Source organism: Thermochaetoides thermophila, assembly GCF_000221225.1.
Source record: "Thermochaetoides thermophila DSM 1495 unplaced genomic scaffold scf7180000011815, whole genome shotgun sequence".
NCBI lineage: Eukaryota > Fungi > Ascomycota > Sordariomycetes > Sordariales > Chaetomiaceae > Thermochaetoides > Thermochaetoides thermophila.
Window position 1 is genome coordinate 161,634 of NW_006383031.1, and position 14,355 is coordinate 175,988.

Below are 14,355 nucleotides of genomic sequence, written 5' to 3' on the forward strand. Positions count from 1 at the left end.
GCGTTATGGTTAAGTGTTGTCTGACTCTGGGCTGTCTGGGATAAAGTCTGCTTAGATGAATACTATGGGGACTGGCTTAATCAGAGGAGTGTTTGGAGGTAATATATGAGGCCGGGCTTCTGGACACTCCGAAGATATCATGTTGCTCCAAAGTTTGTGTATTAAAATTCTAAGGGTATCTTTGGTACGATGGGCAAATGCTTGCCTCCTATTCATCTCATTGAGGTGTTTGCTGGTCCTGCTGGGCTTCATTGGCAGCAGGACTTGTATCATGCTCGTTAGTCGGTGACTGTATTTCTCCAAGATCCCCTGCTTCGTGGTCATCTTCATCGCTCTCTTCCCCTTCAGATCCGGTATTGTCATCATCCTTCGTCACAGATGAGTCGGCACCAGAGTTGTTTTTCAGCGTTCCACCCTTCCTCTTTGGGATGACCGCCAAAAAGGCCTCGCCCCAATCGCCGCATTCCAGCCATTTAGCCATAATCTCAACGACCTGGTTTGTTGTGAGAACATAGCGGCTCTGCATCGCCATGTATTCCCCAATAGGGAGCTTTGCCGTGCGAACCTTGTACTGCTTCGCACGTTTGTAGCACAATCCCTTTTCCCTGTTCCTGTCAACCAGACCACCAATGACATAGCTGGTGTTTGCCTCCAGTCTCTCCAACGTGTAAGGCGATTCGGAGGTCAGATAAACAATAGTCTGATCGATATCTTTGCTGGATTCATCATCTTCTGGCGCAGGATTCCCTTTCAGACTCGGACTGCCCTCGACAGGCTTGATCAAGTCAATCATTTCGCCGCCCTTTGGGCTCATCATCTCCTCTCTTGCTTTCTTTGCCGCCTCGATAAAGTCTCCTTCATGAATACCGACATTCTTCCAGTTCTTGTGAGTGTTCCGAAGTACCGTCTCGAACCGCTCCTTCAGTTTTCCCTTCCACGAACTGATGTGTAGGCTGGCTTGGTACTTCGCCTTGCGATTCATCGCATAAGAGCGCACAATCTGGCTCGAGAGCGAGACAAGCTCCTGCTCGCGCATGTATTGCTCGAAATCGCAGTCAATGATGAACGCCACGGGAACGGGGCGGTACTTCCAGGGCTCCTTTGGCTGAAGGACAGTCGCGGGATCGATGCCGGCCGCCTTGGCCTCAGCGATCTTCGCTTCGCGCTCGGCGCGCTTTCGGGCCTGTCGCTCATGTCTCTTCTCCTTCCGTTTCGCCTTCCGCGCTTCCTTCTGTTGTTCCCAGTATTGCTGTTTCCTTAGGCGCTTGAGCTGGCTCTTGGAGAGTGGCTTGTCTGCTGGGTCCGTCGTTTCAGCATTGGTGCTTTCAGCGGTAGCATTGGCTGGCTTGGGCTCTTCTTGTTCGTTGCCTGGAGGGGAATTTTTCTTTGGTGTCCTCTCGAGCTCTTCCTCGGCCTTGCGCTTGCCACTGGTAGTGGTTACGGAGCCATGATCACTGATGGCATCCGTAGCATCGGGCATGTTGGTGTCAATTGGTCCTTCGGAGGTCATGTTGAAGGAATCCAGGTGATGTTGCAAGTGTTAACGGTGCTTCCAGGATGACGAATGTCAAGATCGCAGTTGCTCAGCGGGGCCCCGTTCCTCCAAAATTTGGGAACTTGCTAGCGGCAGAACACCCCACCTTAGGCGGAAACAGGAAGGCGGTGAGGCTTTTGACCGCCTACGACACGCCCTGACGCGTTCCCCTGTTCAAGCTTTAATTGAGACGCGTCTCCCAGAGGCAAGGGTCCAGGATGTAAGTCGTCTCGACCAAACGCTGCATCCTTTTGCCAGTTCACTCTTCACGACAACTAATGTTTACTTCGAACTGCGCATCCTTAAATCTGAAGAGAGACGCGCAGCAACAATGTCTTCCAGACCGGAATTAAAGGTATTTGCGTCCTGAAGCTGCCCCTGTCCGTCTCATTCGACCTGGGTTACATGCATCTTATCTTTGCCGCTTGTGCTCCGTCCTGTCTCTGCACCATCACTTGCTGATCCGAGACAAATGGCATCATAGGTGGACGATGAACATGGATTCATCCGCTTTTTCAGGTCACTTCCTCCCGTGGGAGAAGATACCATCCGTATTTTCGACCGAAACGACTGGTACACAGCCCATGGCGAAGATGCCAACTTCATCGCTCGGACGGTTCGTTACTCCTCTTTCCCATAGTCACGATGCATTACTGACATCACTATGGGTTCAGGTCTACAAGACAACCTCAGTTGTCAGGATGCTAGGGAAGAATGATCACACTGGCCTTCCATCCGTTACAATGACCGTTACCGTCTTCCGACAGTTCCTTCGCGAAGCGCTGTATAAGCTTGGAAAACGCATCGAGATTTGGACGAGCGCGAACGGACGTATGAACTGGAAATTGGCCAAGCAGGCGTCTCCTGGAAATCTGCAAGACGTCGAAGATGACCTCGGTGGATATGGAGAGTCTGCCCCGATCATCCTGGCAGTCAAGATCTCTGCCAAGGCCAGCGAGGCTCGTACCGTGGGAGTTTGCTTTGCTGATGCCACAGCTCGAGAACTTGGTGTTAGCGAGTTCCTTGACAATGACCTCTACTCCAACTTCGAGTCCCTTTTGATTCAGCTCGGAGTCAAGGAGTGTCTGATCCAGATAGACAAGGCCGATAAGGACAAGAAGGACCCGGAACTGGCTAAGCTCAGGCAAATTATCGACAGCTGCAACATCGCCATCTCTGAACGCCCATCATCCGACTTTGCCACCAAGGACATTGAGCAGGATTTGGCAAGGCTGCTGAAAGATGAGAGGTCTGCGACAATGCTGCCGCAGACCGACCTCAAGCTGGCCATGGGTTCGGCAGCCGCCCTGATCAAGTACCTCGGTGTCCTCCATGACCCCGCCAACTTTGGCCAGTTCCGGCTCTACCAGCATGACTTGGCACAGTTCATGAAGCTCGATGCGGCAGCTCTCAAGGCCCTGAACCTAATGCCAGGGCCAAGAGACGGTTCCAAGACTATGAGCTTATTTGGCCTACTGAATCACTGCAAGACACCTTTGGGAAGTCGCCTGTTGGCGCAGTGGCTGAAGCAGCCCCTAATGGACAAGGACGAAATTGAGAAGCGGCAGCAGCTGGTGGAGGCATTCGCCAACGATACTGAGCTCCGGCAGACGATGCAAGAAGAGCATCTGAGGGCGGTACCGGACCTTTATCGCTTAGCCATGCGGTTCCAGCGCAAAAAGGCGAACTTGGAAGACGTTGTCAGGGTATATCAAGTGGTCATCCGCTTGCCCAGCTTGCTGGGTACCCTCGAGGGTGTCATGGATGAGGCCTACCGCGATCCCTTGGACGAAGCTTACACCAACAAGCTCCGTGAGCTTTCTGATAGCCTGGCCAAGTTCCAAGACATGGTCGAGACCACTGTCGACCTAGACGCTCTCGATAACCACGAGTTCATCATTAAGCCCGAGTTCGATGACAGCCTACGCATCATTCGTAAGCGGCTTGATAAGCTGCGCTCCGATATGGAGAGAGAGTTTGCCGAGGCAGCGAGAGACCTGGGCCAGGAACGGGACAAGAAGATCTTCCTCGAAAACCACAAAGTTCATGGCTGGTGCATGCGCTTGACCCGGACAGAAGCGGGCTGCATCCGGAACAAGCCCAAGTACATGGAGTGCTCGACGCAGAAGAACGGCGTCTACTTCACCACCAAGACCCTCCAAGCATACCGCCGCGAGTTCGACCAACTCAACCTAAACTACAACCGCACCCAGAGCGGGCTCGTCAGCGAAGTTGTTAGCGTCGCCGCCTCCTACGTGCCCGTCCTCGAGCGTCTCGCTGGAGTCCTCGCCCACCTAGACGTCATCGTTTCCTTCGCGCACTGTGCCGTCCACGCACCAACCTCCTACGTTCGCCCTAAAATCCATCCCCGTGGCGAAGGTCAAACCATCCTCAAAGAAGCCCGTCATCCCTGCCTCGAAGTCCAAGACGACGTACAGTTCATCACAAATGACGTCGAGCTCACCCGCGACAAATCCTCCTTCCTCATCATCACGGGCCCCAACATGGGCGGCAAATCGACCTACATCCGACAAATCGGCGTGATCGCCCTGATGGCTCAAGTCGGGAGCTTTGTGCCCTGCAGCTACGCCGAGCTGACCATCTTCGACAGCATCTTGGCGCGCGTAGGTGCCAGCGACAGCCAGTTGAAGGGTGTGTCCACGTTCATGGCCGAGATGCTGGAGACAGCCAACATCCTCAAGTCGGCGACACGCGAAAGCCTGATCATCATCGACGAGCTCGGCCGGGGTACATCCACCTACGACGGGTTTGGTCTGGCGTGGGCTATCTCGGAGCACATAGTGCAAGAGATCGGCTGTTTCGCGCTGTTTGCAACTCACTTCCATGAGCTAACTGCCCTTGCCGACCAACACCCTCAGGTCCGCAACCTCCATGTTACAGCGCATATCAGTGGCACGAGCACCGCCAACGGCTCCGGCCCTAGAAAAGCCGACACTAAACGCGAAGTGACCCTCCTGTACAAAGTCGAGCCCGGCGTATGCGATCAGTCCTTTGGCATCCACGTCGCCGAACTCGTCCGCTTCCCCGACAAGGTAGTCCGCATGGCGAAGCGCAAGGCCGACGAGCTGGAGGATTTCACAACCAATCACGAGGAAGGCGCCGACAGCAACGTTGGCGGGGTGGCTGCCGAGGGGTACAGCAAGCAGGACGTGGAGGAGGGGAGCGCCCTGCTGAAGGACTTGCTTGTGCGATGGAAGGACGAGGTCCAGTCTGCTGGTGGCATGAATAAGGCTGAGATGGTGAAGCGGTTGAGGGAAATGGTTGCCAAGGATGAGAAGTTGTTGGCCAATCCCTTTTTTCAGAGCATTAAGACGTTGTGAGGACTAAGTAGAAGGATGCCGATCTTGTGGCTGTGGTTTCTTGCTGATTCGGGACTAACTGAAAAGGCTTTTGCTTGGGCTTGTATTGAATGTCACTGGGCTTTCTGTGTGTTGGGCGTCATGGCTTGAGAGAATACTAGGTAGAAATCATTTAGTTTGATGCAACATGGATCCTGATCAATCTGCGCATCATTGAATGTGTTCCAGATTTTCGTCGATAGAGTGAAGTGACACTTGGACCAGACCGGGCAACGACAGGTTCCGCCTCTCAGGCGCGTGGAACACTCATCTAAAGCTTAACCATTGAGGGAGCAAACCATGCATTCTCTCTCTAACACTCAAACAACATTATCACAACTGCCAGCCCACCCGCTTTGCTAGCAACTCAACCACAAATTAACTGTCAAAAACAACCCCCTTTCCCTCTTTGCCCCAACCCTCTCGACCCAACAACCCCCCTATCACGCCAAATCCGGAATAATCACCGTATCCTTATCCTTCTCCTCCTCCACATTTTCCTTAAACTCAACCTTAATCACCTCCCCATTTTGCACCTCGCTCCTCTCCCCATCAACATCAACCATCGGCACATCCACAGGGGACTTCGCCCTAGGCGGAACCGGCGGCGGTGTCGGTGGCCTCCTCCTCGGAATGCTAACCAACTCGTTCACCTTATCCGCCCTCACATACGCCAGGTAATACGGCTCGCCCTTGGTGCTGAGCTGGTCAAAGACAAAACTGGCCGGGTGGACGGACACTGTGGTGTCGTTGTACTTGCGCCAGACGTCCTGCTCGAAATCGTGGATCCAGACCCAGTAGTGGCCGGCGGAGGCGGAGCCCGCGTGGCAGATGACGGCGTGTAGACGATAGGCGACGGACTGGGAGTCTTTGAAGAAGTTGTCGCGCTCGGCAAGTAAGCGGGCTTGTTCGATTTGTTCCTCTTCGATGAACATCTCCCAGAAGCCGGTCAGTTCGGCAGGGGGGATGGATACTGAATCAGAGTCGGCGTTGGGGCTCTGTGCACGCTCTTGAGCTGACGCCCCCTGTCGCATCTGTGGCTGATCATGGGCAGCCGGCTGGGTAGACGGGGTCTCGATGGGACCGTACTTTGCCAATAACCGCTCGATCTCGGAGTTGTCGAGGGCTTGACCATGGCTAAGCTGTGCGCTCAATGAACCATCAGCAGGGGCCGACGTCTTTGGGCTTGTAACAAGAATGAAGTCGTCAATTTCTTCATCAGTAAACTCCTGCTCGGCTGGTGACGAGCGGCCGGTAGTCTGAGCGCGCGCGTTTGCGTTGTTGGCAGCTTTGCCAGGGGACTTGTCCAGCTCTGCCAATCTAGTCCTAATATCCCATCTCCGTTTCCTGGCCTGGAAAATCGGGGAATTGGTATCGGCAGTGTGCATGAAACGATCAAGATAGAGAGTCTCAGGGATGATGATTGGGTTGGAGTTCTTCCTAACGCCATCTGCTCGCTGGATGCAGATGTGGAAATGCGGGGCCGGATGTTCGATTGTAGTAAAGGACAGGAGATCGTCGGACATGCGCTCGAGATCGAAAGAGTTGGCAAGGGCCTCATAGAGATCGCGTGAGCCTGACGGGGCAGGATATGCGGTCACCCAGCGGTCTGTTCTGCTTGACCTATTCCAGTCGGCCTCTCCGATCTTCTTGCGGTTATCGATGAAGGTAGAGAAGAATGCTTGTTCAATCGGGTCAGGAATGTTGTCGGATTGGCCAATTCTAGAAACTTTGAACGCTGCTCTCAGGTGGTCGATGGCATTGCCCATGACCTCGTCAACATCCATCTGGTCTGATCCAACATTAGGCTTATCGAGCTCAGCCGCGAGCTCCTCGACAGTGAGCTTAGATGTTTGAGCTTCTCCCTCAGAAGGGCGCTCGCTGGATGCCTCCATTGCGTAGTCAGAGGGCAGTTTATCAGCAGGCGCCTGATTTCCCTGCACAACTGTCTCCTTGCCATTTTCAAGATTCACGTCCACGGTGACAGTGCCCGATGAGGCATCGCCTATGAGCGTTAAGGAACTGTGAGTGCTTACAGAGTCGGATTGATCGATCTCCATAGGCGCAGCCGGAAGGTTGGAAATCAGCGGTGCTCCAGTTCGAGGAGGGAGTGGGGGTGCCTCTCCGTTGCTTGAACCGGGCGTGTCTTTGGGCTCTGCTGATCGCTGCCGCAGCTTTTCAGGCCTGAGAAGGGCAGCATTGGCGAGTCTCTGTCGGGGTGTGACTGAACTTTCCCGGGAGCGATCGAGTTCACGGAACAAAGTGCTCAATTCGCGAGTGACTAGCGGGAGGTCAGCAAAGATCGAAGACCAGATATGCAAAGAAAGTAAGACATACACTCGTGGCCAACGAAGGCTCTTCCGGTCTCAAGCTTCTGCTGCTCGGTATTGATGCTCCGTAGAAGCTCCTTCATGCTCTCTTCGGTTGGCTCAAGTTCGCGAAGATCGGACTTTAAGGCCAGATCCCTAACGGCGTTGACCGAATAAAAGTACTGAAGCATGCTATTCAGATAGCAGGTATTTCTCAGGTTTGCAAGCCCAACCGGTAGCTGATAGTCGACCACAGGAGGAGCCTCAGCGTTTCTTGATCCACTAGCTTGCGAGAGATGATTTCCCGACTGGGTTGCAGGGCCGCCGGGTGACTGAGGGTAACGGGTCGAACGCAGCTCTGTCAAAACGCTCTCAAATGCCGGCCGATTGGGATCATCTTGTGGCCTACTTTTAGAAATTGCCTCAAGAGCCATAAGAAGGAGATCGAAATCTACATCCTGGTGTTGGTCAGCTTTTAACAGCTTTGTCGAGAAAGGGAAGAGTAGACAAGCTAGGGTTACATACAGATGAAACACTCTGTGCCTGGGCCGCGATGCTATCCATCGGCCACTCGGAAGAGACTCTCAAGAGTTGGCATGCTTCGGAGAGATCCATCTTGGTTGAGTATACCTCGTTGAGGATTTCCTGGTTATTTCGATCCTTGCCAATCTGGAGCAGGGCAAGACGATGAGCTGAGAGTTGCGCTGGGGATTGCTCTCTGTATGTTCTGTAAACATTGATAAAGTAGGATGCAGGCTCAGGGCAGTCACTGGAAAGATTGAAGTGAGCATAGGCACTCTCCGTCGGTCCTGCATCTAGAGCAGCTGTGACTCTCTCGTTTTGCCTTTTCGAAAGGAGCTCCTGCTGCTCAAACACAAACATCTGGAGATCGACGGACCGGCAGCCGGCCAGATCACCCAATGCTCTCAGATAGTCAGATGCGTGTTCCGGGTCTGTCTCAATCTGACGGCAGTAGGCAAACTCGAGCAGGGAATCCTCGATCCGCTCTGGAGCTCCAAGAATCCTCAGATTCTCTTCCTCATTCGGTTCGAGCGGTATTTGATTCGCAAGCCGGGCGGTCGAGCCGCAGCGAAGCACCTTTTCCAACTGTTCTCGAGCCAACCAAGGCTTGACCACAGGCTGGCCCTCGCCCGGTGGTTTCTCCCCGAGGATGCTTTGCACCTCACTTCTGACATCCTCGTAAAAGGCTCTCGGGGAACCGAGAGGAGTCTTCCCTTCTTGTGGCGTAAGGCGAGGCTGGATCCAGCAAGCATCGCCATTGTTATCTGTTCCATCCTCGAACTCAAGGTAGCGGAACAAGAACTCGCAGGCTTCACCAAACTGAATCTGGAACGTCTTGTTCCGACGAGATATTCTCCTGGTATCATCTTCGACGATATTCCTGAGGTACTGATTCAGGGTCATGAAGGATGAAGAAGTCAATAATGCCTCCTTTTCAGGGGGGAAGCTGAACCGATCCGGGTCCTCTTCCTTAGCCTTTCTAAGGTTCTCCTTCATCCTGTTTTCGTCCATAATCATTTGAACCCATTCCGGCTTCAGGCGAGGAAGGGTTATTTCAAGAGCGATTTGAAGGCTGCACATTGTGCAGAAAAACCTGAACCGACCCTCGATAGGGTAGAACTTGGCAGCCGGGCTGCTGTCAACGTCGGGAGTTGGGTACCACTCTGAATCTCCGTCGCGGAAATGGTGTTCAAGGTGCTCGGGACGTTCTTGCTCATCGCCGCCGGGGAAAATGTGGAAGACATAGTGGTAACGGCAGTACTTGCACATGCAAGAAACCACCGACTTCTCTCCGCGGCCCGGTCCATAGGGAGCATCGAAGCTTTGTGACGGGATAAAGACGAGTTCATGGTCGGTTCCGGCGTTCGTATAGCGAGGGAAGGCTTGGCGCGAAGGGCAGTCCAGGCGCCTTCCGTCAAACCTAGACTCTGGGAGACGGCCTGAGAAAAGATCCTGAAGGAAGCGAGCTGCCAATCGCCCTCCTAAATACTTTGTAAGCTTCTGCTGAAGTGGTATAGAAATTTGACTGCTCACCTCGGAGGGCCGATGTAGATGGCTCAACCGACTCGACCACTATGAGAAAAGTGGGTTAGCAAGAACTGGTAGGTCCTCCATTTCAACTGCTGATGCTTCAACGCTGCCAACTTCCCCATAACAAAGCAAGTTGGCAGGATGGAGATCATTTGAATCAGAGGATTAGGTAAACCAGAGGATTAGAATACATGTGATTAAGGGAGGTCATCATTACTTTTGATGTTTCTGCTGTTACTCAGTTCTCAGAGGATAGTGAAGAATAAGTAGTTGTAGAAGAGCAGGCCGTGAAACTGGTGACAAAGGGAGAAAGGGTAAGTGAAATAAGTGCCCGTTTGTACTGAGCTAAGAGTATGGTTGCTTGATTTGATATCTGCTCGGTCGATGGCAAATCACAAAAAGCAGTGCGGTTGATTTAGATTTGTTTGTCTCCCTGCTGAGTGGGCGCAAACCATCAACGGCCCTCCCTCATCAGCATTTGACATAACACACAGAAAGGGTTGTGAGAACGAACCAGGAGGAAACGTGATATGGCGGCTCAAAGCTTGTAGTTGCAGGGATGATCAGGCAGGCCGAAAGGAGAGCGATCGACGCAAATGTACGGAGCCAACCAAATATAACTGTAAAGAGACAGGACTGATTTGAGATGTTGAGATGAAAGCAGCAAGGTGTTAAGGGCCCAGGGGCACAAAAGCAGCCGGCTGCCCCGCGCTTTGTTTGGTGAGAGTCAATAGCGGGGGCTTGCCTACAACAGCAGCGCCTGGGCTGGAGGTGGGATGGAATAGGACGTGGGGCACAAAGGAACGATGGATCGCTATCTCGTCAGCTCATCTCTCTCAGAATCCGATGACAAAGGTACTGTAGATAGATATCCTATGCGGCAGGAGCACCACGACTGATATCTTCAGATACAGACCAAGGATTTTCTTTGTAGCTTGCCTCCTGACCACGAGGCCAGGAAGGAGGCGTGCAACCACAACCCATCAGGGCTCCGTCTGGGGCCTGGTTCTTGATTGCCAAGCCTGCTCGTTACAAAAACCCAAGCTTACATAATCCGAGAGCGTGGTGGAGACGTTCGGATTCAGAGCATCGAGGTCAATACTGAGGCGATACAATCTTCTAATGAACTAGAGTAATGGCATTTCTAAAGATCTGTAGTCTATATGGCAAAAATAAGGAACATACAGTGGCTTAGACGGCGTCTGAAATCTAAAAAAACGGTAACGATGATGCTTGCTTCTCTCCCATGTTTCTTCTAACATCGGGATAGCCCCACTTATGTACAATTTCTGGCCAATCACATCGTCCAAATTCGAGTTCGACCTTTCGAGGAGCTCGGCAGGAGCCGCAGCACCGCTGTCTCCAGCTTCCCGAGTGCGCGCGGCCAAATCGTGAAATTGATATCGAGCTCTCAGTCGACCCCTCCAATAGCCACCTCCTACCCCCCCCCCTAGCTTCGAGCCCTCCTCCATCCCCCCCTCGACAACCGGGCTACAACGAAACATGGCGCCGATCGAGGAAGAGCATGAGCACTACCACCCCAAGGATGCGGTCCACCTTGGCCTGAAGGGCGCCGCTGTCGTCGGTGGCATTGGCCTGCTCTTCGCCGCCGTCAGGACCTCTCTGGCCAGGAAAAACGTTGGCCCCTGGGCAATCTTCACCCGGAACGGCAAGCTCGCTGCCACGTTTGGTACGCAGGATGATTCTGGACCCTGAGTGGGAATTGCCGGCATGTTCACGTTTTCTAACGCACCCTGTCTGTCTCCAGCCGCCGTTGGTGGCGCCTATGACTTCACCCGAGCCGCCGCTGCGAACCTGCGTGAAAAGGAGGACTGGGTCAACAATGGCATTGGTGGTCTCTTTGCCGGTGCCACGATGGGCCTTACCAGTACGGATTGATCCCTGAGAGAATGCATATGGACAAACACCGAAGAGGACTGACTTAATCCCCACCCTTTTACCAGCCGGCCGCATCCCCCGCGTTCTGGGCTTCGCCGCCCTGACTGGTGTCGTACTGGCCACTGCCGAATATGCGGGCAGCGGCCTGAGGGGAGTCTTCAAGCGCGATGTGGACGAGTACGAGCGGAAGGAGTTCCTGCGCAAGAATAGGAGGAGGCCAATCGAGGAGACGCTGGCCGAGATTGGCGAGGGCAGAGGTGAGTGATTTTGTGATGACTAGGACTTAGGTTGGTACGGATGACTGACCATATTACAGGTATCAAGCCGCCGGGCTACTACGAGCGGAGGGCACAGAGGCTGAAGGAGAAGTATGGCGTCGATATCAACCCCGTCTGCGCTGACCCGGACCAGGCTTAAAGAGACGAGGCCCGAGGAAGGGGTTGGTTGGCTTGCTGCACACGCTGTAGACATACAAGAAGCAGATTGGCTAGCCAGCTTAGAATGGGAGCACTGTACCATAGGGGACCAACTTTGATCTGGCCTGTCGGGTGCTCCTTTGCGTTTTCTTTGCCCAAACGGTATGTCCTTGTAGTTTCGGCAATGTTCTCGCACCTTCCTGGTCATGACGATTCTTTCAAGAGGCTGTTTATGAATAGTTGTCATAATTTATACCCATATTACCTACATTGTTCTATTTCTGATGAGCATCAAACAGCCCTATCTCAACCCCATTCAATACGTTATAAAAACTAATTGTTTAACAGCTTGCCTTGACTTTCTGACGATCAGAATTAAAAAAAAAAGGAAAAAAAAAAAGAGAGAGAGAGAGAGAGAGAGAGCAGTATGTCATCCGCATGGCGTAGCCATCCATCGTCTAACTGGTGAAGTTGTGCATTCAAAATGCCTCACCAACCCTCATCGACAGCCCTCTCTGCAAATACCTGTTTCTGATAGCTGTGCCCGGGCAAATGCTATAGTCTTCATAATGCCCCGAAGACACAAGTTGTGTTTAAGTGGCTCCAATAAAACCTTTCCATACTCCTGCATATCTTCTTTCATGAAATATTGATATACGTCGTATGGTTCATGATCCAACAAACGCCTTTCTTAGTTCCCAGTTAATAAGGCCAGACCATACGACATAGTAGTACACAAGAGTCATGCCGAGCACAACATCTAAATCTCATTTTCACTCATCAATCTGTCTATTACACTAGACAAGTAGGGATGCTAGTACCTATCCCTCCCCAACTACCTTCGATACGCCTAATGGAATCCAAGTCCCGCCATAAACCACGCAAGAACAAAAAAAAAAGAACATTAATCAAAACCAAAACTTATACACAGAAGTAGAAACCTTTCGCCACCCATTTTTTTTGGTTGCTACCCTCAGTCCACTAAAGTTTCATGCCAATCATCTTATGCACGCGCATGCTCTGCCTTATGCTGAGATCCAGCATGATCTCCTCGCTACCACCAGGGATAGCATAGGCGCGCACGTCACGGTACAGGCGCTCAATCTTGCCGCCCTGGCCGCCGCGCGAGTACGACAGACCACCAAAGATCTGCGAGGCCTCGCGGGCGCAGAACTCAAAGGTGACAGTGGCCTGGGCCTTGAGGCCGGCAATGGCACCGCCCAGGCGGAGCATGGCCTCGGTCTCGCCCATCTTCTGGCACTGGTAGATGATGTTCTCCAACCAGTTGTAGCTAGCCTCGATCTGGCGAGCCATGTGAGCGAGCTTGAGGCGGATGACAGGATGGTCGATGAGCTTCTTGCCAAAGGTGCGGCGCTTGTTGGCATACTTGACGGCTTCCTCGAAGCAGACGCGCGAGAAGCGCAGGCACTGGATGATGATGCCGATGCGCTCGTGGTTGAAGTTGGTCATGATGACGCGGAAGCCCTTGTTTTCCTTGCCGATCAGGTTCTCGACAGGGACCTTGACGTCCTCGAAGGTGATGTAGGTGGTACCGGAAGACCAGACACCCTGGCAGTCCATACGCCTGGTGGACACACCACCGAAGTCGCGCTCAATGAGAAGCAACGAGACACCATCCATGCCAGGGCCGCCAGTGCGCACAGCGGTGGTGAAGTAGTCGCACCAGATACCGTTGGTGATCCACTTCTTCTCGCCGTTGACGATGTAGTACTTGCCATCCTCGCTCAGCTTGGCCTCGCAGGTAATGTTGGCGACATCACTGCCGGCGTCAGGCTCGGTGATGGCAAGGCAGATGCGCTTCTCGCCGCTCAGAATGCCGGGGAGGATGCGGTCAACCAGCGACTTCTTGCCGAACTTGACCAACGGCGGGCAGCCAATGCCGAAACCACCAATGACGTTCCAGACGAAACCACCAGAGCCGGTACGGCTGAGCTCATCCGTGAGCACCAGCTCGTGGAAGAGGTCCCACTGCTCCGGCGGGACGGACTTCACGTGGTTCTTCACATAGTCCTTCTGGTACTTGGTGCCCAACAAGCCGGCCAGGTAGCCGCGGCGACCCATCTCCTTGTAGATCTCGGGAGGGACCTGCTTCTTCTCGTCCCATTCGGTGACGAAGGGCTCGATCTCCTTCTCGATCCACTCGCGAACCTCAGCACGAAGAGCGGCATGAGTCTCGTTGTAGTACGGGGAGTGATACTGCGACAGAGGTCAGTGTGCTGCGCATACAAAAGAGTACGTAAATACGACTTACACCCTGGTACCAGCTGGGATCGGAGAAGGGGATGAGGCTACCGAAGGGGTCGAGGGCTTCAGCCTCCTCGCCATGCGCAGGGGCAGCAGCGGCCTTGGGCTTGGGGGCCTCCTTCTTGGGCGCAGGGGCAGGCGCCGGAGGCTCCTCAGCCTTGGGCTTGGTATCTAGGGAGCCGATCTGCAGCTGCTTTTGATACTTCTTGAGGATGGCCTCATTGTGGTACTTCCAGAACTGTTTAGAGGCATCCTTGCCGGCAACCTTCTGGAGGATCTTTTTGCCACCTGTGTGATTGCATCCAGGTCAGTTTATGCTTAAGCAGTTGAAAACGGAATGAAACTCCGGCAGCTGTGAAGCTGCCTGCGCAGCCCGACGCACCTGGATGCTCATCCTGGAACTTGGTGAGGTCATAGACATCGCCGTCAATCACGATCCACAGGGAATCGGGCTTGCTGTGCGCAGCCACATCGCTCTGGGTGAAGATCTTCGACATGGTTGCTATGAAAGATGCCGCCTG

The 14,355-nt window shown here is 53.4% G+C and overlaps 5 protein-coding genes across 5 annotated transcripts; 2 read left to right on the plus strand and 3 right to left on the minus strand.

Moving 5' to 3' along the window:
* Positions 1 to 217: 217 nt before the first annotated feature.
* Positions 218 to 1,510, minus strand: CTHT_0016600 (uncharacterized protein; the record flags this gene model as incomplete). The annotated part of the gene is made up of 1 exon (XM_006692099.1): positions 218 to 1,510. One exon carries the CDS (start codon positions 1,508 to 1,510, stop codon positions 218 to 220), a length of 1,293 nt encoding a protein of 430 aa, XP_006692162.1.
* Positions 1,511 to 1,865: 355 nt separating this feature from the next.
* CTHT_0016610 (DNA mismatch repair protein msh2-like protein) lies at positions 1,866 to 4,875 on the plus strand (the record flags this gene model as incomplete). The annotated part of the gene is made up of 3 exons (XM_006692100.1): positions 1,866 to 1,889; positions 2,019 to 2,150; positions 2,209 to 4,875. The coding sequence occupies 3 exons, from the start codon at positions 1,866 to 1,868 to the stop codon at positions 4,873 to 4,875; spliced, it is 2,823 nt and encodes a 940-aa protein (XP_006692163.1).
* A 461-nt stretch (positions 4,876 to 5,336) lies between these two features.
* Positions 5,337 to 9,468, minus strand: CTHT_0016620 (ubiquitin carboxyl-terminal hydrolase-like protein; the record flags this gene model as incomplete). Its single annotated transcript, XM_006692101.1, has 4 exons — positions 5,337 to 7,174; positions 7,231 to 7,660; positions 7,728 to 9,296; positions 9,430 to 9,468. 4 exons carry the CDS (start codon positions 9,466 to 9,468, stop codon positions 5,337 to 5,339), a joined length of 3,876 nt encoding a protein of 1,291 aa, XP_006692164.1.
* A 1,289-nt stretch (positions 9,469 to 10,757) lies between these two features.
* On the plus strand, positions 10,758 to 11,570 carry CTHT_0016630 (NADH-ubiquinone oxidoreductase-like protein; the record flags this gene model as incomplete). The annotated part of the gene is made up of 4 exons (XM_006692102.1): positions 10,758 to 10,944; positions 11,023 to 11,142; positions 11,219 to 11,410; positions 11,470 to 11,570. The coding sequence occupies 4 exons, from the start codon at positions 10,758 to 10,760 to the stop codon at positions 11,568 to 11,570; spliced, it is 600 nt and encodes a 199-aa protein (XP_006692165.1).
* A 980-nt stretch (positions 11,571 to 12,550) lies between these two features.
* Positions 12,551 to 14,331, minus strand: CTHT_0016640 (acyl-CoA dehydrogenase-like protein; the record flags this gene model as incomplete). The annotated part of the gene is made up of 3 exons (XM_006692103.1): positions 12,551 to 13,786; positions 13,842 to 14,122; positions 14,217 to 14,331. 3 exons carry the CDS (start codon positions 14,329 to 14,331, stop codon positions 12,551 to 12,553), a joined length of 1,632 nt encoding a protein of 543 aa, XP_006692166.1.
* Between the last annotated feature and the right edge of the window lie 24 nt (positions 14,332 to 14,355).